The following is a 22,633-nucleotide window of genomic DNA, read 5'->3' on the forward strand; positions in this document are numbered from 1 at the left end:
AACGTGCACACCCACCCCTGATTTGTGGGGACAAGAGTCAATGAGACGTTAAAACTCCCACACAGTTCTGAGATCTAATCAGCCAAAATAATTTAAATCTTCTGCACGGGTTTAATGTGGGTGCTGTACAGCTCAATATGAAAATATTATCACAACCTCATACAGAGTTTTTAGGACTTGTGGTGCAACAGCGAAGCAACTTTTACAGATTCTATATTACTTTGATATATTCTGTCACTATAGCCTACAGATTTAATAATATATTGTACTATTGGCAGTACTTCATATTGTAAACCCACCTACCAACTCAGCTACCCACTTAAAAAAAGAAGAAAAAAACCAGCAATGGATTATACTTTTTCAGAGAGTGGTTATGGAAAAGGACGAGGAAGTAAACTCACTAGTTGTAGTGATACAGTGTCCATCCCTGGCAATAGTTTACTATGGTATTTAATAATGTAAAAAACAGGAACTGATGTTTACATGATAAGTATAATGATAGGGTGAGTACTTATAAATGATAACAAACCATAATATTCCATTTTATTTATTTATTCATTCATAAAGACAACTCACAATCATTTATGTATGTGCCAGTGTGAGCCAGCTGGTCAGTTTTAAACTGCAGTCCTTCGGGTGTTTTGATGTTTTGAAACCAATAAGGAAAAAAGTCATACAGAGATTATATTGGTCCTCAGTGAATAGTTATACACGTTTAAATCATCGTTTTGAGAAAAAAAGAAAATTTGCATATTCTGAAAGTCATAGTGAATATGTTGATCCTAAGTTGGTAGTTATAAATGGTACGTTACAAAAACTTTCAGATTTTCATGACAAAGTCAAACAGTGATCATGAGTAGTAAAAATCATAACTTTGCAAAAAAATAACCTGCCATATTTCCATTCTCATAACAATAATGTACATTGATTATATTGGATTATAAATGACGTTTCAAAAAAACTTTTATATCTTCATAAAAAAGTCATACAGCGATTATATTGCTCCTAAATGAGTAGTTATAAATGATAACATTGCAAAAAACTTTCATATTTCCATTTTCATAACAAAGTCATACAGCGAGTATATTGGTCCTCTGTGAGTAGTTCTAAATGATAACATTGCAAAAATAATCAAAAATCATATTTTCATTTTCAGAACAATTTCACGTAGTTATATATAAACTGGTCTTCAGTAAAGACGAAAAAAAAAACATCTTTCATTTCAGAAGTTTCAAAACATAAGCATGTCAGTGATACCATTATTTTGTTTATAGTAATGTTTCAATATCATGATATGGCTAGCAGCATCTTGACATGTCAAAAAATCTTCAATTGACTCTGCCAACATGACATATGTGTTTGTCTCTAATCCCTAATTCACATACGCCTCTACTTTACTGAGAAGCTCAGATGCCTTGTTCAGTGCTGCCATTTCATTCTCTGATTTGAACTGCTCATTTGGAATGTGGGGAAATGGATGATAGTTTGGATACTGAGTCTTTTTGGCATCCACTCCCAGAGTCTTCAGATTCTCGACAATTTGAGGCAGAACTCTCAGTTGGAGGTTGTAGAGCGAAACCTTCTTAGCGAGGGCTGAAATGGAGCTGCTGGTGGAATGTTGACCATCTCTTTTAAACTGTGCAGCTATGAGAGACTTTTCCACTGCTTGGTGGATTTTGAACAGACACCACTCTGTGCTTGCCCCACCAATGTCTTTGTCAGCTGCGTTGAGATCACAGCGAGCTTGACGACACCAGCGCTTGGCCTCCTCTTTGTTTGGCCTCGGGACATTTTCATTATGGGTCCAAAAGTTGTAGGAATGGTTGTCTCTGGAGAATCTCTCTCGGCCATCTCTGTGATGCCTGGCCTCCTGATCCCATTCCTGATAGAAGTTGTTGAAATTTGAGTTTCTGCCTGAATAGGACGAGCCTCCAGTTTTGCCTTTGCCTTTGCCTCTGCTGAGCTCATCAATTTGATTCTGTAAGTATGTGAATGCCTCAGTGGCAAGAAGTTGGCAGTCAGGGTTTTTGTCAGGATGCCATCTAAGGTACAGTCGTTTGATGGCTTTATGCCTCTCCTCCTCAGGAAGCATCCAGATATCTGTCAAACATTTGTCAATTTCTCTTTTGGCTTCGTCAACAGATGCTGGTGAGGATCTTGCTGGTGAGGATCTTGTAGATGAGGAACTTGTAGCTGATGGTTTGGAAGAATGGGGCACAGCTCCTGCTAGTGGCACCAGCTCCATGCAAGAAGCTTCAGCAGATGTGCAAGTCCTCCCTCCAGGTTCTGGCTTCTTTTGTCGTTTAAACTGATACAGGTCAAGACAACTGACTTCAATTGGCTCATCTTCTCCAATTTCTATTTTGTATCTTTGTGAATAGGGTCCAGCGTGCCCAGGCAGTTCTTCAACAACAATTGCATAAATGTACTTGTTGTTAGTGTTGTAGCCAACATATTCCCCCTCTTCAAAGTTATTGAGGATGTCCATGTCTAAGGAATCATGCCATTCCTCTGGAATTTCTGATCCAGCGGCTGGTGGATTACGGACACTTTCAGTTTCAGCACTGTCATGGATCCTATTCTTAGCCAGACATCTCCGAACATCTTGAAGACTGTCACACATCAGAAGTTGTGCGAGGACTAGGAGTTGAGTTGATTCCATTATGTTACCTAAAAGAGCATTAATCTCTTTTGTCAATGTCATATTGATGTCACCCATCACCTTGAAAGCCATGGTATTGTTGTGTTTCAAGTAAAAGGTGCAACCTTGTTGCTCTTGTTTGACAAAAACATCAGTTTCAGTGGCAGTTTTGTTTAGCGGCTGTTTATTCACCCAAAGCATTGTTTTTAGACTTTTGCAGCAAACAATCTTAATACTGCCAAAAGCCTTCTTGCACATGTCGGTAGCATCCTCTTGTGTTGTTTCTCCTTTAGACTGCTCTCTGATCAGGCAAATTAGTCCATGTGTTAATGCTCGTGAGGACAGATGTCTGTCAAACCATCCACTAAAATCACAGTCCGCTTCAAGCTCACAAAGCTGCATGTGTGATTCCACTAATTTCTCCTCAGTGAATTGAGACAGCATGTTAGGCTTGAAATTCTGAGGCAGCAATTGCAGCAATCGATGATTCTGATATCCGTCACTACCCAAATGACATTCACTGAGTCTCTCAAGCAACAGGAACTTATTCTCCAGCGCTTCTTCTAACCTTTTGATCTCAAACACTGTGTCATTGTAGTAGATTGTGCATGATGGGTATAATTTACCATCTACTGCAGGAAGATACAAAGTCTTTACATCGTCAAGGGACTGGTTTTCTTCAGTTTTGATTGACTTGAAAAACTGCTCAACAGCACGTTTCACGGTTTTCTGTTGGTTTGGGTTTAGTTGTTGTTTATCACAGGAATCAGCATAAACTGCTGCCAGAACATTACAATACTGAGCTGCAGTAGGTTTGTCCTTTACACCAATTTTCTTAAAGAAGCCTGTGAACATGACATCCTGCGGAGAAATCTTATACAAATACGGTCTGAACTCGCGGCCATGACGGAGTGAAAAAGACGCACAATCAGTACTCACAAGTACTTTGTCTCTTTCAACCAGCACAACTGGAAGACCAGCCAATGGTTGTCCTTCAAACCGGTTTGCTTGCAGATAGGCATACGCACTTCGAAACACCTTAGCACGGGTTTGGATCGACTTACATGGTGACTGACAGATGTTGCTCATGTTCGTGGTTACACAGTGTGAAGGTGGTACTTCAAACGCTCCTGCATTCTTCATCATTTTCAGGAGCTTCAGGTTATAAAACTCTATATGTATAATTGGCATTGAAGACCAAATCAATTCCCGATGCTTAGGATTGGTTTCCATCAAAGACCCTCTTATTCCAACAGCAGTTCTCTCAGCAGCAAATGGTTGGTGATAGTTGCACAGTTCTTTTTGAATTTTCACAGGAAAAATGAACTTGATGTCAGCTATGCTCTCCAGAAACTTTCCTCCTTTGTGTTCGTCGTCACTCACTATATTCAAAGCTGCTTCGAAAATGAGTGTTGATTTCTTCTTCAACTCTTCAAGTTGACCGTTTTCTTTTGCTTCTGATTCTACTTGTTGTGCAAAATTGATGATGTCATCTTTTGACACAATATGCTTCATCCCAAGTTCTCTGAGTAAGTCTTTCGGTTTTGTTGTTGGAAGATTTCCTTCACCCATCTCAGTCCAAAATCTCTTGGGCACAAATCTCTCTTGGGGCACCATTTTCTTGTATAGCTCGACACCGTCATCAAAGAAATATGATGCCGTCTCCAATCTGCCTTGAGAATTGGGAATTAATTTCACTGTCTTCATTGAGGAGATGATTTTCTCCCTATCCTGAGAGCAACTGAATTCTGGTGTCATTAACAGTTTGAGGCAGTCAAGCATCTGCATCTCTGGGAGTGTGTGCACAATGGGCAGAATGAACTTCATGAAATAGTCCAAATCAGTCAGGGTTTGGATTTCCAATGTTTCTGACAGACTGCAGTTATCTGGATTATTTTGGAGAAAAATGCTGCTGCTGTTGGACAGCATGAACAGATCTGGAAATGTATTTGAATACATACTGTTGAGGATAAATACCTTTTTAGGCCCATCGATCCTCACTCTGTTACCATGGATTGTTTCAAATAATGGCAACGACTTGAGGTTTCTCTGATACTTTTGCTTGTCTTTGGACTTGGATACTCCAGACTGCAGGAAACACTGTAGCTCTTTCATCTCTTTATTAGAAAGCTTGGGAAACTCTGAGTGGTTAATGTTGACGACCTGGTCCAACACAGAGCTTTTATCATTCACATCCAGAAGTTCTGAGCCTAGAAGTGAAAGAACATGCCGGTCTCCATACATTGTGAAGAATGCATTGTCAAGCTTCATAAAACCAAGTTTAAAGAGGACGCCTGATATGTCTTTTTCTAAGGCAAACTGAATCACACTTGGCATGTCTTTCATTGTTTGCAGAAAGAGCTTGTTGTTTGACCTTGGAAACACAACGGGTAAAATGCAACAGTCACTGAAGAGTTGCCTCACATCACTTAATGTCAGACCTTGTTCATCACCACTAGATGTTGCAGGTTTAACTTCACTCATTAAGAACTTCCAAAGTGATTTTAACCACTTCAACATGGTCTCGTTTGGGACATGAAGACCACTGTGTCCATCAACTTCACACTTCTGGAGATGCTGCTGAATTAACGGCTTCAGATATCCCACTGCACGGGGAACCGTCAAACTCTTGACAAGGCTTAAACTTTGTAGAGCATGAATGTGCTTCATGTTGGTCTGATAATCTGCAAATTGGGCCTCGTAGCCAAAGAACAGACCTTCATATCTTGATATCAGTTTAGGAGATTTGGAGTTAAACACTCTCAAAACGTTATCTCTTGTGAGAAGAAGTGGTAGCCCATTGAGTAAACTGGAGTTGTCCTCTTTCAAGTTGAAATCTTTTAAGCAGAAACTCAAGAGCTTTGAAAATCTTGTTTCATCTCTGATCAGAGTGGCAGTTATGGGCAACGGTAACTGCTCATCTGTTTGGGTTGGGTCATTGAGGGGTTTTTCTCTCAGGTAAGTCTGGACAGTTGAAGGATTCACATCTTTCACTTCAATGTCAGCGGATCTGAAACTTCTCCAAACTTGTTGCATGGAAGACGGAACCAATGTCATTCCAAGATCTTCCAAAATGGGATGGATCTCATCGCTTGCTGAGTGTGTCAGGTAAGGTACCTTAGTTGTCTCAGTTTCTCTGACGTTACACCAGTCAAGGCAGTACTGCATAACTTTTAGGCCTGCAATTATTTGAGCGGAACTCCTCATCACTGGAATCACATCAAGGCCTCTTTCTTTGATTGATCTGTATACCTCATGTATCATTTCATGCCATTCTTGGCCAACATCTTTGGACACAGTTGGCCAAAAACATACATAGCATGACCTAATATGTTCACAAGGGACTTTCTTTTTCGCAATGCCACAGCTGATGTGATGAAGGAGATCTGCATACAGTGGAGCAATGACATTCTGTCTCAAAGATTCATTCCAGTCAGATTTACGACTCTGCCCATCTTCTTTCCAAAGGCCTCTCCTGGCAGAATCTACCTCAAAGTTTGCATTGATGTGCACTGGCAGTCCAGTTTTCCATGGCAAAGGAAGTGAACAAAAGGCTTGTCCATTAAAATCCATAGGTCTGGATCGTGCTGGATCTGAACTCTCGCCGATCTTTAAGCTCACACGCGCTGCTATGGCTACTTGGGGAAGTTTGTCTGATAGTGTTAGCTCTCTGTCACCATTGTTTTTAAATGAGCCAAACTGTTCCGCAATGATCCATCTAGTTTGTCTTTTCTTGGAGGTTGAAATTAAGGTTTCATAAATAGCCTTGTCTGCCGTTGTTGCTTTGTCAGATTGCAACGCATTTTGTTGAAGTTTTACAAAAGCCTCTTTTCTTTCTCTGCATTTCTCTGGTACACTTTTTTCAACCACAAAGATGGTTTCAAGTTTCCCTGAATGTTCCTTGATTTCATGGAATGTTATTTTGCAGATGTTTTTCAGAAACAGAATTAGTCCTTCAGGATCTTCAGAGAGTGCAGAGCATAGGTCTTTCATATCCTTGTCAGTGACTCCAGTCTGGGATATTTTAGAGTCGTTTGCCATGGTACCCATCCTTAGAGGTAATCTGAACATGGTGCCTTGTTTAAGAGAAAATTGGTCCGGAAGAAAAGACTTGTAGACATCCATGTACATGTTCTTGAAAGTGCCAGCTAGTTTATAGCCAGTGCCAGATATTGGTTTGCCTGAATAACTTTCAATGTATTTCTGATTGGGATCAGAAATGCAGAGTATTTCATCTCCAGTGAGGATTGAGGGGCAGTCAGTCAGATGGTAAACAGAGTTGAATCCTACTCCGTATTTTCCTGTCTTCCCTGGAGAGTTGTGCTTTCCTCCTTCTCCCAGCTGTTGAATGCCAGCCAGGTCAGTGTCAGAAAACACTTTGTTGTTGAACACACACAGTGCTGGACCCTGCAGCTGGTTCCATTTCTTCCCAAATGTTTTTTTTTTGCCATGATGTCTTTTGTCCCAAACAAAGTGAATTTCTGTTGCCTCTGCATCATCAGCATTTTGAATAAGCTCTTTGAGGATATCCTTCTTAGCTGGATAGGCTGAAATTATGTTTTTAATTCGAACAGTTAGTTGTTCCTGCTGTTCAAACTGAAAAGCAAATGGTGAAATGGTCTCAACTTCGCAGTTTTGGAGGGCATGATGCCTGGTAGTTTTGATTCCAAAGTAGCGTGCCAAAACACGGGGGAGAAGCTCGTGACATAATGCAACACCTGAAGCGACTGGCATCCATGGGCTGTCGTTGTAAAATATCTCACTTGCAGGTTGTAAAACACCATGTTCGTTGGGTATGAGATAGTCAATAGTTGTTTTCTCTTTTGGCTCATATATCCCTTCTTTGAGAATTGTGAGGCAAATTGTTAGATCACTCTTTGGCAGGGTCTTGTTACCATGTTGAGAGTGCAGTTCCTGAAGCACATTTTGAAACTGAATGGTTGTAAAACATTTTTCAACACCTACACTTTCCCAGAGCCTCCTGAAACCATTGAAGACAGTTGGAAGAACGTAGAGATAGGGTTTTGCTTCAAATTGCCCATTTTCAGCGACACAATTCACATTTACAAACGTTCTGTCAACAAGAATGAATGGGAATGAATTTGCCCTCTGTGAAATGAAAGTGGAATCCCCAGAATTACCGAGCCACTGATCCAGGAACTTATAGCATTCAGATGCTATTTTGTGAAGCATGGATGAGTCAATGGATTCAGATTGCTCACAGGCTTCTTGCAGCTGCTGAAGCACTTCATCAGGACTTGGGCTGTCATGAACTCGCAAAATGTGCAGGACTGGATCATTATTGTGTATTTTCAGATTGGTATGATCAAGCACAAGTTGTGTCATGTTAACGAGTGGGGAGCATTTGCCATGAAAAATATCAGTGGGTTTTTGAAATGTTACATTTCTGTCCATTTTTGTGTCACCGGGGGAAAATGCTGGGAGAAATTCAGTCATCCTTAATGTTTCCCAGTGGGGAGAGTCTTCGTCATTCGTGGGACTCTTCATAAGTTCAAGAAGGCAATTCAAATGCCCATATGCCTTCTTTTTGTCTGTGCTCCAGGTTTTGGGGATTGTGCCTGCTTTCTGTGTGATGTCTTCCAGTGGGAGATCATCATTTGCCATTCCAAGTTCCAACAAGCGTTGAATCCTTTTGGGGGAGCAAAAGTCATTTTTGGTCCCACCAAGCAAGCGTCCCTCTTCTATTTCAAAAAGACAGGACACTCTCCCTGACGGATTCACAAGTTTCCTGATAAGCTGGAGCTGTCCACCTTTTGTTGGGATGCATGGATAGCAGACCAGTACTTTGTCAATCTCTTTGTTATTTAGGTCAATAGCATGCAGCACAAGAGTATCTCTAGTCTTAGAATCCATGGTAGTAAGGTTGTTAAACACTACTTCTTGGTAAAATGTGTCCCAGTTCCATGTTCTCTCCTGTAAAACTTTCTCAAGGCCAGACTGTTTGAAGCCATTTCTCAACCACAGTGGAAGAGGAACAACATGGTTGGGTGCTTTTGCATGTTCCTTGCATACCTTCACTACAAGTGCACTGATGTCCTTATCCTCTTCGATGCTCTCGTGTAGAAATATGGCATTGTTAATTGAGCACCAATGTTCTCCATCACTAAAGAGCTCTGGGCCAATAGAGTTCTGAGCAATGGTGGAGTACAATGCATCAACCAAAGGCTTGAAAGTATCACTCACTTTCTCTCTATCAGGCAAAAATGTGTGATAACAGTAAGGTTCCAGTTGCTTGTTTTCAGACATTTTCTTTAGTGCCAAAAGTGCAGTAACATATGCCGTCACTACTGGATCCTGAAGAAGGGCTTTGTTCCAGTCATGTTTCACCCCACTCTCCCACAGACCTTTTCGGTTACTTGTCACAGCAAATGTTCCATTTACATTGACTGGAAGACCTGTGTGAATGGAAAGAGGGAGGAAGCAAAATGCCTGTCCGACAAGATCTGTTTGTAATGAGGCCAGTTTCCCAGTTTCTGGATCCATTTGCAAAGGCACAGCAACCCCCCCGATGGGCAAAGAGAACCTGGCTTGCTTGTTTTCTTTAAGGGCCATTTGCAATGACCGATGTGTCCCAAAGCAGTTGTACAGTAGCCAGGGCTGGACTTCAGTTACACCAGATTGCTGACTAGTTATTTGGACAATGTTGACTGTGCCGCAGTCAATGACTTCTTCGCATTTTCCATCAAGTTTCATCAATGATTTCTCAGCTTCACTTTGCTTTGACAAATTGGTTTGATCAGTAATCCTCATTGTACTCACAGTGGTTTTGGAGACAGTGAGGACGGTTTCAATTTCGTCATCTCTTGGAGGAGTTGATACATTGTTTGAGATACGTTGTAGAGACAATGTATTGATGTTCTTCAAAAACAGCAAGTGTGTTTGTGAATTGTTAGTAAAGTGCTGTTGAAAAGTGATGATATCGTCTTTGTGATACACCTTTGAACTTATTTCTGACTTTAAAGCCTCTTCTTCAGTTCGGAAAGGTAGTCTGATCAGAGTGCCTGGATAGGGCCCAGGGGGACTTTGTCTGCTGAAATTACAATCAAAAATGCGTTCATATGGTCCAAACTGACCAGGAAAGCAATGAAAAAGTCGTTTCTGAGAGAGATCCAGCTTGATTCCAGGATTTGTATTAACTTTGATGTGCTTCTTGAGGTGTGTCACATTTGGATCAAGTATGAGAAGACTGTTGCCACTGAGGATAGAAGGAACATCTGTCACATGATACACAGTATTGAATCCAAGTCCAAACTTTCCAATTTTTTCCACCTTGTTTTCCTTCGAGGCAGAACCAACTCTGACAACATTTTTCCAATCCTCAGCTGTGAACTGCTCATTATTAAATGCCCAAAGGCAAGGTCCTTGACAAAGAGTCATGTCAGGGTCAATGAGACTTTCAGGGCTATCTTTGTGTACTCTGAAATCCACCAAGAATTTACAGGCATCTGCCCCAGCATCCTCTGCATTTTGAATGAGCTCTTTGAAGATGTCACTTTCTTCATCATACTCTTTAAGAATGTTTTTTATCCTCATTGTTATCGGTTCAGATTGTCCACACTGTTCTATTCCCACTAACTCTGGATCAAGGATGTGGGTACTGAGAAATCGGATGTTAAACCATTCAGCAGCTGCTTTTTGGATTTCTTCATGTACAACGTGAATTTCATCCTCGCTGTACGTAAGCTCCTTCAACCCATTTTTGCTGACATCACAGAAGACTGCGGTTGACAGTGGTTTTAGGGTATGTTGTTCACCCTCTATGAGGACTGGCACTGGGATGTCATCCTGAACTGTCTTCTTCTCTCTCCACAGCCAGTTAAGAATTTCTACTGACACCTTTACCTCAGAGGCATTTGCAAATGGCTGTTGCCTTTCTTCAATGGTTTTCTGGATGGAATAAAGAATATCAATAATTTCTTCATCTGAAAGCGACATTCTCAGGCCAAACTCTTGGAGCAAGTTCTTGTATGGCCGAAATTCATTTGGCACCTTCCCAATGTAAGAGCTCAGATCAAGATTTGGTGGGTAGTCTAGAACCAGATCCTGCAGTGATACAAACTGGTTGTGGCTCCACAACCAGGGTGTGTCCTTGTTCATCTTTGTTGAATATACAGAAATGTGGTCTTGCATGTGTTTGTAAATGCTATGCAACTCCTTTTTGAAATCCGCATTTGTGTCAGGATCAGACATTTCCTGTGCTTTTGATGTCAAGACTGACAAATTCTCGATCACTTTTTCAGGTGGGGGCAGGCGTTTCAGACCAAGTTGGCTGCTCATTCTGTCACTGAACTTTTCCACCAGAGGCATCACATGCCCAACAATGTTGTTGTACGCAGAATCTCTTATTTCATCCAGGCAGAAGAAACTTGTCTGGTGAACATTACCAGGATTAGGACATGGGATCCATTTTAGCATCTTGAGGCGATGAAGCTGCTCATGAGAAAACTTTGAGAGTAGATCATTTGTGTCCAACATCTTCAAGAGCACCTGAGCTCTATTGAGAGCTTCAGTTCGAGAATCAGCATGACGTCTATCAATCAGTGTGGCGGCTTGAAGCAAGTGCTCAGGTGACACATCTACTTCTTTATATAGCAATCCGAGATCTGTTAGGCTTTGAAGCATCTGTGATGTGTGAGTGTATGAAGGTGGGGGGAAGAAATCAGACTCAAAAATGACTTTAAAGTTTTCAATTCTTGGATCAAAAAAGCTTGAGGTCTTTTTCAGATTTCCATTCACTTCAATGAAGCTCAAGTCCTTACATCTGCCTTTCAAGGTCTGACTTTGAGAGAAAAGGATATCACCATGCTGTAAAATCCAAGTCATGATTTTCTCAGTGTCTTCTTTTCTGCAAGTCCCCCTCTCGATACAATCAATGAGAAGATTGGTCGCGTCAGCGGTGCTCAAGAGATTAACTTTGAGCAGCTGTAACAGTCTGCGATCAGCCTCAGTTGCACACTTCACAACGGAATCGGGCATAGGGAACTCTGCTGGTACCGTTAGACCAGAAATTAGATCCACAGCTTGTTTTGATTGAGCTGCAACACAGGAACCTTTCATGGTCTGAAACAGAGGCAACTTTGAGAGTAAATCTTTCTCAGTGGTTGAGAGAGCATCCACACGAGGATCCAGATGAGAGAGATAATCTTTCAGTTCTTCTCGTGCTTTGTAAGATGCAGTCTTGAATTCTCTGATGAGATCCTGAGAATCTAAATTTGCCAAGACTTTCATGACACTCCTTGGAGATGGGCACAGCACATACGAGTCGAGGTCTTTGTGTGTGAGCCAATCGTTTCCTCTCACCACTGTGCCACCAACTTTGTTCACCAACTGAGCTATTTGTTCTGGCAAGTTCATCTGCTTGCTTTTCTGAAAAATGAGGGTTGTTTGCCGCTTTAGTCTTGCTAGTGACACAGGCTGACTGACAGAGAGAGGACTGACTGGTATTAATGGCATTCCAGTGAAACTACTTAACTCTTTGAAGTGAGTGTTGAGAAATTTCCAGAATTCTTGGAGCCAGTCTAAGGGTGGATGTTGGCTGCTGCTGCTGATGTCCCAGGTAACAAGCCCCGTCTTCATCTGCTTCCAGTCCTGTGGCAAATACCTCTTTGTATATTCGGCAACGTGGTCTGCTTTAATGTTGATGACCTTGAAGAAATCTGAAAAATAGATTTAAAAAAAATATATATACATAAATGTTTGTGTAGTGTGAAAACATGCAGATGACAGATGTAAATAACTTTCAAATCACTTTACTATAAAATGACATTTCCTACTTTGTCTGGCCAGTTCTTTCAGGTGGGTACTGCAGGCTGGATTGAGATCATCTGGGATGAAGAGGTGTTTGCAGAATGGTAGCAAGACTCTGCACAGAAGATAAGTTTGTTCATTGTGCATGTAACAAAAACGAGGACATTGGCATTTGATCTTGGTGTACATTGAGTGACCAAATATTTATTCTTTTACAATCTAAACAGAAATAAATAATAGTAATTGTCAAATAATATACTGAAGCAAGTGTGAGCCAATCAATACAAATGATCCTAGATTTGGCTTTGGGGAACTGCCGCCAACATTTGGCAACTTAGTATGTAATAGCTTTAGTAGCTTGTGATGTAATTGCTTTAAATTACATAAAATTATTATCAACTTCTGTTAATCTATTTAATATCTAGACTGTAAAGAGAATGAAGCCAAACATTAGAAAACCTACCTTGGAAATTCTTTGCTGTCAATTAAAGCAGTGTCCTCCTCTTTGTTTGAGAAAGATCTGAAAGAGCCATCGTTGAGTGGAAGTAGCTGAAGACCCTCGAGTTCTCTGTATTTGCCATCACTTAAGACATATTCCAAAAGCCAGAGTTTGTCATCTTTAGAGATGATGTGCACCCTACGGAGAATGTCCCTTAGGAAAGTTGGAGTCACATGTTTTAGGGTGTTGAAGTGTGGATAAGCCTCCTTTATAGCTCTTGCAACACTACCTGGTAAAGTGACAAGATTTTCTCCACATGAAACCAAAGTCCTTTTAATGGCGGCCACTATGTCAGGGCTTGTTGGTCCATTACAGGGGAACACGGCTTCCGATAGAGTGATGAACTCTCTTTCATCTTTGGCAAGAGAGAGGACAGCCACATTCTGTCGGAATAAGTGATGAAAGACATCCAGAGCAACGGCATGCCATTTGTCTTTGTGCTGTATCTGGGCGATATCTGGCCAAAGATCGTACACGGAAGAGACAGGCAGAATAGATTTTTGGGCAAGTTTGATGGCATCTTGCATGATCATGAGGTATGCCTGTGGGAGCACCTTCTTCATCAGCAATTCATTCCACACAGCATGTTCGTCATGTTTCTGGTCTTCCTCTTGCCACTTGATGTGTCTTCTGTTGTCTGTGAGGCCAAAGCACGCGTTGATATAAACTGGGAGTCCCGTCTTGTTGGATTCATTGTTTGGGAGAGGAAGGAAGCAGCTCAGTCTACTCTCACTACAGTCTCTCTTCTTATCACAAGGGAATGCCAAGTCAACTTGAGGGAAAAAGCTCAACTTCTTTGCAAGTGAATCAAGATTTTCCACATTGCCTTCTTTCATGGTACATGTTGTCACAAGCCACTTTGTTTCTTTTTGGTCCTCTGAGTTGAGGGTTATCAATTTGAACCTTGTTGAACCCTCGACGATTGACTCCTCTTCTGACTCCAGAATGACATCTGTGGGGACTGAGGAGTTCACTTCAAGTCTGGTGTTAACAGTGCCATGTACATCGATATGTATCAAGGACACAGAGGTCACATTTTTCAGGAACAGAAGGCTCAAGTCTGCATCCATAATGAAGCTATCAAAAAGCTCAACCACCTTGTTAGAGTCATATAGATTATCTGAAATATCTGATGCCTTATTGCGCAAGGGGAACCTGAAAAGTGACCCGTCAAAGTGCTGATCCTCCATGATGACTTTTGACCATTCTCGTTTGCTTACAAGTGAAACTATATCTCGAAAGGGTTGGAACTGATCATGCATAGTAGTTAGAGCTTCTTGGTGTTCTGCATCATCCAACGACCACAGAAAACCCCCCCTCCTTTCTCCAAATACTGTTTCTTGGGGGTCCATCATGCCAAGGTGCTCTGAACTGAATATACTTGGCACATCTGTGAATGAAGTAAAACAGATATTGCCCCATGAATTTATTATGCATGTTCTCTAAAGACAAAAACTCAAACTAAGACAATTTGGTATACAAGTGTATCTGTACATAGTTTCACCTGTTATGTGGTAAACAGAGTTGAAGCCGATTCCAAACCTCCCAACTTTGTTTGGGTCATTGCGCTTGCCACTCCGCCCTGCCATCTGAATTCCCTTCCAGTCATCCTCGGTGAACGCTGCATTGTTGTAGGCGTAGAGAGCAGGACCTTTGCAAACACAATAATAATTTAATGTGTTCATTAATTTTTTCAATTTGGTGATTCCTGACAATAATAGGCAACAAATCTAGAGAGCTGGTTAATATTAATTCCTCCAGCTGGGCACCAATACGAGTTCAGTGCCATAATGACCCTTACTTCTTCTATAGGTTCCTTGCACTGTCGCAGGAAGTAAACTAGGACACATTATGAAGGTTTACGTTGAAAAGTGTGAAATGTTCTATAACTGCTGATGTTGAAATCGATCCCAGCATGCATTGAGTGAGGTATAATGGTTTAAGAGGCTGAGGTTGAAAACATATAATCAGTAGACATGAGGCAATTTCCGCCAGAAGGTCTCAATATTGTAAAGTGTTGACTAAAATAGGAACATTTTAAGCTCTTTTAATATCCTAATATGGTGACCACAGTCTATTGTACATTTAGAGAAATGTAGAAAAGACATCCTTATTTCTGCTGAATATAAATGATTTAGCATATTAGACCCTAATGCCATCCTATCAAGTGATCATAAGAACAAAGTTTGTGTCAGGTCGCCAGAAAATGTATAGTCAAGATAAAAAATAATTTAGTTTTAATGAATAAAACATTACACTTTTTCTCTTTGGTAAAACAACCTGGACTATGGGAGGAAACCCACATGACAACAACAATCGCATACAAACTCCAGGGCTGACATTTTGATTACTGGCTAAGAATATTTGCTCTTATCAATTTTCTCATATACATTTTTGTTGAAAAATACATCACGACTGTTGTAGATGCGACATACCTTGGTATTCTCCCAATTCATTGGTCCAAAGGCTCTCAGTCCCATAGCTTCTCTCATCATGGATGAAAACCACTTCCGTGGCTTGAGCATCATCTGCATTTTGAATCAGCTCCTGTTGCCAGATAAAAACAATAACCATTAGAGCTTAGCAGACCAAATCTAATACTCAAGGATTACCACGTTCCTCTGCACAACTGCCACTATGCCAAGCTCCAAATCTGGGCAACATAAGAGTATAGTTAAAGCCCCAGCACACCCTTAGTCCAACTACACAGGTGTTTTCACTTCAACTATGTTGCCTAATTAGACCTCGTCTCAGGACTGTGTGGGCGTGTACAAACTATGCTTGATTGACATCTCCCTCACTTATCTGGTGTTTTGTTTAATCTGTTTGGGTGGGAAACCCATTCCCCTTTATCGTTCTCATTAGTGCATAGTGCTTGGCGAAATGTCCTTTCCAGCACATCTCCAACCAGTTTCCACAAGACTGAGGATCAGCGAGAGTAATTCAAAACACCTTTGTGGGCGTGCAGAGTGCCACTTTAAGAAGAGTGAGAAATTGATAGACTATCAACATTACATGGAGTTACCAGTTGATTTATTACACCCAAGGCTAAATCTAATACAATCAAATTCAGTGGCTCTGTCATGAATGTGGTTTATTATGTTCAGTTTTGTTGACATTGCCTCAGAAAGTCATTTCTGGTCATTTTTGAGGGTGTAGTTTGTAGTGTTGTTGAATTGTATCGACTTATATTTACATATAATTTTATGATGAATGGAACTGGTATCTCAAGTGTATAGTCAAATGGAAAATAACTCCAATGTTTGAGTCAATTAACAAGAAGCAATCCAGTGTTAACATGTATTGATAATAACTGTTTTATCAGTGCTTCTTTTTACTGTTGGGACTTCACAATGTGGTTGAAACAAAGGAATTTTGCCTACCTAGCAGTGCAACAGCCTGATTCGAGTTTAACCACACCAAACCCCACCAGACAGTAAATCTCATCTATGTGTGAGATTTGGGTCCAAACCAACACTGGGGTCTCATTGAAGGAGGGCTATAGGCACCACGGGGGACCTCTGTGATACGGCCATGATGTCACCGAGACATATCAGTGCTACCACCAAAGCTGAAGACAGAAATTCTAAGAAACGCACCGTCCGCTACGAAGCAATTTCAAAGTAAGACGCTTTTGTCTGGGCAGACATTGGTCATAGTGTGTTTGTAACCTTGTTTGTTTTGTTTTTAAGTTTAACTGTAATGTTAACGTGTTATTGTGCATTTTTACAGACCACCGAGTTCCGTGTAAAAATGACTGTTGTGTTGTTTCAATGCTGTTGTAAGAGTGCTGATCCATACAGCTATAATAGTGTTTAAATCCACCACCGCGAGTAAGGTTGATAATCTGTGCTTCATTAGTTAAAGGTCCAGTGCTGCGACTGCCGAATCTGAGTTTGCCAGTCAGGTTTCTGTGTGATAAAGTAACAGTTGCTGTATTTTACTGCAGCGGTGAGGGTCTGCCTTGTTTTTAGTGTTTTTAATTCTCCTTATTGTTTAATTAAACTAACCCACACACACATACAGGTTGTGTTGTTATGCTCATCTCAGACGTATGTGGTGTGTAAGCACGGCCTGTATTGTGTGCCTCATTAGACCATTAAATAATCGTTGATTCTATGCCATTTTTGTAGTTTTGCGTAGCATAATCACAGACGAGACACTTCCGCCATCTTTGTAGTTTTCTCTCTCCTCCGCCATTTTGTAGTCTCACGTGGTTACGAGATCACATCCGCCATTTTGTAGTTTTGCATAGCGTAATCACATACGCGATTGCGGCCGCCATTTTTGTAGTTCTCTCTCCCTCCCCTTGTTATTGTAATTGTTAGTTTATATTATTGACTTGATCAGTATTGTTAGAAGTAAATAAACTCGGTTATACTTTAAATAGCAGTTTTCTGAGATTACTTTGTGTCTGTGTATTGTGATAATAGCTGGATATCGTGGCTTGTGTTTGAATTCAACCTTCACTGTTCACTCTTAATGTGCAATAGTACTTTGACTATGGGCAGATTGAGTGTCACGGTCTTGGTTTAGTTTTTTTCCGTTTTATTTTGCCTCGTGTCCCATGTTGACTTCACTTCCCGCCTTTGTGATTGTGTGCCCTGCCCCTGATTGAATCCTTGTGTGTCTAATCACCTACACCTTCCCAGTGTATCTAAACCCTGTTCCCCCGTCTGTGTTGGTTCGTCCGTTCTACTCTACTTCCCGGAATATTCCCTGCTATCCTGTATGTATCCCTCGTGCCTTTTTCCAAATTACCTGATCCCGTTTAGTGTTTTGCCCGTTCTGGTTTATCCTTGGATTTTGTGTTACACATTTTTGGACTTTTGGAAGTTGTGTTTTTAATATTGTCTTGGTTATTAAAAAACAGCATTTATTCTTCTGCTCCCCGTGTCTCTCTGAATTTGAGTCCATCCCCTAGTTTGGTTATTGGTCCCTGATCTCAGGGTGGTGCCCCGTTATTCATATTTGTATTAATGTCAACAATTTAATTTTCATACTTGCTGATAACCAAACAAGCTCCTGCCAGATCCCAACATTACCAGAACATTTGGACACATCATTGTCGGAATAGTATAGATGCTATTGATATTATAAATGAGTTAGTTAGTAATCAGTTTCAGGTTCCTAGTACTGTGCGTGTTAGAGCACTGTTTTGGCTTACTTGTAAACTTAAATAGACTCGTTTTTATATAGTAACACCCGTGCTTTTCCTACCATGACAACTGAAAATTTCTGCTGTGAAAAAAACAATTTATGGGAGCATGTTTTACACCACAGTGTCAAGCTAAGCAAATGAAAAAGATTAGAAAATTGGCAGATTACTCAGCATGACCCTAACATTGGATACATTTTTGTTGAGCAGTGTCTTAAACAGGCTCTCACAGTTGGTGACATTACATGAAGTTATTTACCTCCAACACAAAGGACTGCTTCACTGACCAGTTAACCCAAATGAGATTTCTATTGTGGGGAATACAGCCAATATGTCAACATTAAACGGAAACGGTCTTCATTTGTCTGCCATTATCATTTAACAGGGCACAATACATTCAATTCAAAAAGATGTTGCCAAAAGCTCACTTGCTCATGTGTTCTCCCTGGGTGGGGGCCCCTCTGGTTTTATACAATTAAAAACCAATGTCATCCATGCATTCATTGAGTGTGACACATCATTTGTTGTTTTATTGGCAGGACAAAAAGTGCAATTTCAATATTTTGTTCATATTTCGTATCCTAAAAGTCTGTAAATAAAATAAAATCACCTGTTTTCAGGATTCAAAATAATTCAAACAGGATCAACATGTTTAGCAACCACGCTGGTCATACCAAAAGAAATGGACTTCCAAAATCCATGTGTATTAGCTGGATCTAAAGAATAATGCTATCCATCAGTGAGAAAATATGAAATGCTATACAAAGAAATTATTACAAACCAGTATTTGACGGAGCATTTTACCCACCTTCAAAATTTGTCCACCATCTGGATACCGACGGAGAATATCTTGCAGGTAGTCAATGAAGGGCGGAGCTGTTGCCCCAAAGGACGTTCTAAACAAAGCGGGAGAATTAAAGAGTCAGAAACTAGAGTTAAAATTAAAATCAACACAGAGTGAGTCCTCCTGAAGCAATTAAGGTAGGAAGAGATGGGATTTGAGTCAAGTTCCACCAGCATGTATTATGTTTTACTTACTTCTGTACAATAAAACAGTAAAAAATTAAGAGCCTGAAGTTACAGTCCAAACAAGATGTTAGGCATAAAGGCAATATACAGCCATACACATTAAACTTCCTCAAAAAAGCAATCTATACAATCCTCGGGCTGGGGATGACATGATTTCAACTCAAATGTTGCTTCACTGCACTTTGGTCAACATAGCATGTTATTCCCTTGATGGTTCAGTTTGCACATAAAAAAAGCTAAAAAGAGAAGTGCAGCTCACCCAGTTTTTTTCTTGGTCTTCGAACTCATCCTTTCAGGCTCAGAGGCTGTAAGAGAGTCAGAGTACATGGCATTACATTGCAGAACAATTCCATGTTATGGCTGCACCTGCTGCCACACAGCTAATGTAAGTGTCGGTAACACTCCTGCACAAATTTAGTTTTCTATAGTTAATTTATCCTTTCGTTGAGTTTTGTTTATCTGTTGACATTATGCACATTGCAGGCGACTCAGCAAACAGATGGTACATTGCTTTTGTTTCACACACACAACTGTGTACATACATCATACTCATTTAGTATTGTTGGCAGTTGTAGTGCACATATTTAGTTAACTTCTAAACAGCAACACTTAAGTTTGTTTTTGGATGACTTTGATGAGGTCGTGGAAATCTTGACACACTGGAGTAAAGGATGCACTTCAAACAGCGGCGCCTTTAAATACAGGAAGTGGCCAATTGGAATGTACCAAGTGTCTGCCACATCATGGGGGATTTGGGATTTATGGTTCGGAGATTTTGTTTATATCTCTATAGCAAGGGCGTAGGTTTGGTCTCAGCATTGGTAGGGACACTGCCAGTCCCCCCCCCCCCCCCCCCCTAAAAAAGTGTTAGTTGATATCAGGGGCGTTTCTAGGATTCAAAGAAAGGGGGGGCTTAGCCCCAAGGGGAGTACGTGCGCGGCAATTATTTTTGGGGCCCATTTGGGGCCGTGGATATCCATTGTTTCACACAGTTCATAGATTGGTTCAATCAGAAAGAGTGTGATTTTGCTCTGTAATTTTGCTTGCATTCAGTATATGATAACACAAGAGACAGAATTTGAGGGTCATAGTGAAATTTGACAACACAAATATGAACTTTTCTCAAATAAAGAATATCCGCGTCACTCCCAAATCCTAATTCTTAAAGGGACCGCACACAATGGATGGAGAATGGACCTGACAGTGTCAACTTTATATCGTTCAGTATGATGATAGGCTGTTGGATCGTAATTTGAAGTGGGAGAAAACATACAAACCAGAACGCACGCACACATGTAGCATGTTAGAGTTATAAATAACTTGTCCATGTGAGAAACAATAGTTTAATTTAATGACATCACCAAAATAAAAATATATATTTCTTTTTTTTTTTTTAAAGCCAATAATGGCAAATTATTTGGGGGGGGGGGGGGCTGAAATAGGCCTAACGACGCCCCTGGTTGATATTATGTTGAACAGGCAAACTTTATTAAAATATATTAACATTTGTGTAATTTGGAACTGATTTAAACATAATAACAGTAACAAAACCTTAGTTTAAATACAAAACAGTATTCTGCACCAAATAAATAATAATAAATAATTAAATAAATTAATAAAAAACGTTCTGCTAAAATGCCAATATACAGTAACAGTATATTCTATATCCAAAATATATATAAAAACCTTTTCCCAGTTGTGCAGCCAAAAAAAGACAAAAAAAATAAAAAAAATTAAAAATAAATCTATTCTGCAGCACTTAATAGGCTACAAATAAAGTGCTTTCCTCCTTTATGCAATTATTAGTAGTGCTGGGCAACGATTACAATATTTAATCGCGATTAATCGCATGGATTTTTTGCGATTAATCGCATTGTTATGGCAAAGTTCAATAATTAATTCAAAAGTGTATTGCGCACTTTTATTTTAAAAGTACTGCTATATGAACAAAAGGGCAATAACATTTGGTTTGTAAACACTTTAAACAAATAAGGTTATTTTTAACAGCAGTATTCCCTTTACACAGTAGCAGTTCTATCTCTTCACTATCTGTGTTCAGTGTGCTGACTTTATGTGAAACGTTCCACTGCTGTGCAACAGGAATAAAATGTTTCAGCACGTTTCAGCAAAAATGTGTCTTCATGACAGTCAGAGCATGTGAATGCAGCTCTACTGTTCATCAATATAATGCTGTAACTCCAAGGTGATGATGGTTACCCAGCGATCAAAGAATAAAGACACTTTACGCACAATTTAGGTGTATTTTCCCTTTAACTCACGATGCAGCATGTTTTATACTTAATGAGAGTATAATTCATACATTGTTGGCATCTTATTCTGAAAACCGGATGTTCCTCTGACGAAACCGGATGTTGTCTCACGTTAATCTTTCCGCTAATTTTCACGGTCCTTCGCTCGCTCCCGACCATTTGAATGAGTTTACCGTGAATTTCAGCATATAGGTGCACTAAAGTGTAAGTGTCTGCCCTTGCTTTATAGTACATTAGTTTCATTGGTGCTTTATTTTTTGGTTAATTACTGAAATATTTAAATGAATAGACTTATTGTCCTGATTCTTATAGTTGTAGTTTAGTGGCGGGTCTTTGTTAAATCTGTGTTATAAAAACTGGTCTGATCAATGCAATGTGCCACCTGGCCATCAGAAACTAATCACTCACACACCGATGGCACAGCCTTGTTCTGATTAGAGGACGAGCCGCTCTGCCTCACCTGAGGCGCTCACAGCGGTAGTCTAACTAGGGCTAGTCTAACACGGAAATAACAATATAGCAGTATATTGATTTGAAAATACTGAAAAAGTTTGTATCCCTCTCTGGTGGAATTGTAGGCTGATCACACTGTTCACGTCAAACCAGGAAATGGATCCATGCAGAAATTCAGACTTTATACAAAATAAATACATCAATTAGCTTTCGATGGCATTTGAGCGAAAAGTACAAAAAAACTGAGATTTGAAATCCTAATCTCTGAGAAAACGAAATTTATTTACTCTGATATGCTAATCAAATAATACTTATGACACATTGGTTAAAACAAACGTAAAGTTACCTGAGTCATATTTGTGAAGAGTCGCATCAGTTCTGCTGCTTCCAAGTTTGCGAAAGAAACTAATGATGATCCATCAGTTCTACTATTTATAAAGGCTGCTGATGTCCAACCCCAAAACCACACGTCGTTCTGTCTCTTTTGTTTTCCACACATCGTGTGTCATTCGTACGAAACGAAACTTAAGAAAGATGCAAAATCAAAGCTAAAGACAGGCCGTTTATTCTTACATCTACAATGAAATGCAACTATTCAGTTTCGAGTTTCGAGGCACGGAGGCATCGTGTCCGTGTAAAGTTTCTGAATGCAGCTCACTACCAAAGACAACAAATCATAAATCTAGCTACAATATCATCCTGATGTGTCGGTTGTATCTGTGATGTTGGATTACTAAAGCACACCTTATGAAGGGAACATTCATAGTCAGTTTAGTTCATATTTTGTGTTTTTCCTCGTGAGTTTTAATGCACTG

The 22,633-nt window shown here is 40.1% G+C and overlaps 1 protein-coding gene across 1 annotated transcript; it reads right to left on the bottom strand.

The window, feature by feature from the left end:
* Positions 1-529: 529 nt before the first annotated feature.
* On the bottom strand, positions 530-22,294 carry LOC142968744 (sacsin-like). The gene is made up of 8 exons (XM_076108759.1): positions 22,165-22,294; positions 19,355-19,400; positions 18,875-18,962; positions 15,344-15,455; positions 14,413-14,559; positions 12,873-14,298; positions 12,436-12,524; positions 530-12,318 (listed from the first exon to the last, which is right to left on the bottom strand). Exons 2-8 carry the CDS (start codon positions 19,381-19,383, stop codon positions 1,373-1,375), a joined length of 12,837 nt encoding a protein of 4,278 aa, XP_075964874.1. The 5' UTR covers positions 19,384-19,400; positions 22,165-22,294; the 3' UTR covers positions 530-1,372.
* Positions 22,295-22,633: the final 339 nt, after the last annotated feature.

This window comes from Anarhichas minor, unplaced genomic scaffold, assembly GCF_050575085.1.
Source record: "Anarhichas minor isolate MPS153535 unplaced genomic scaffold, ASM5057508v1 ptg000004l, whole genome shotgun sequence".
Lineage (NCBI taxonomy): Eukaryota > Metazoa > Chordata > Actinopteri > Perciformes > Anarhichadidae > Anarhichas > Anarhichas minor.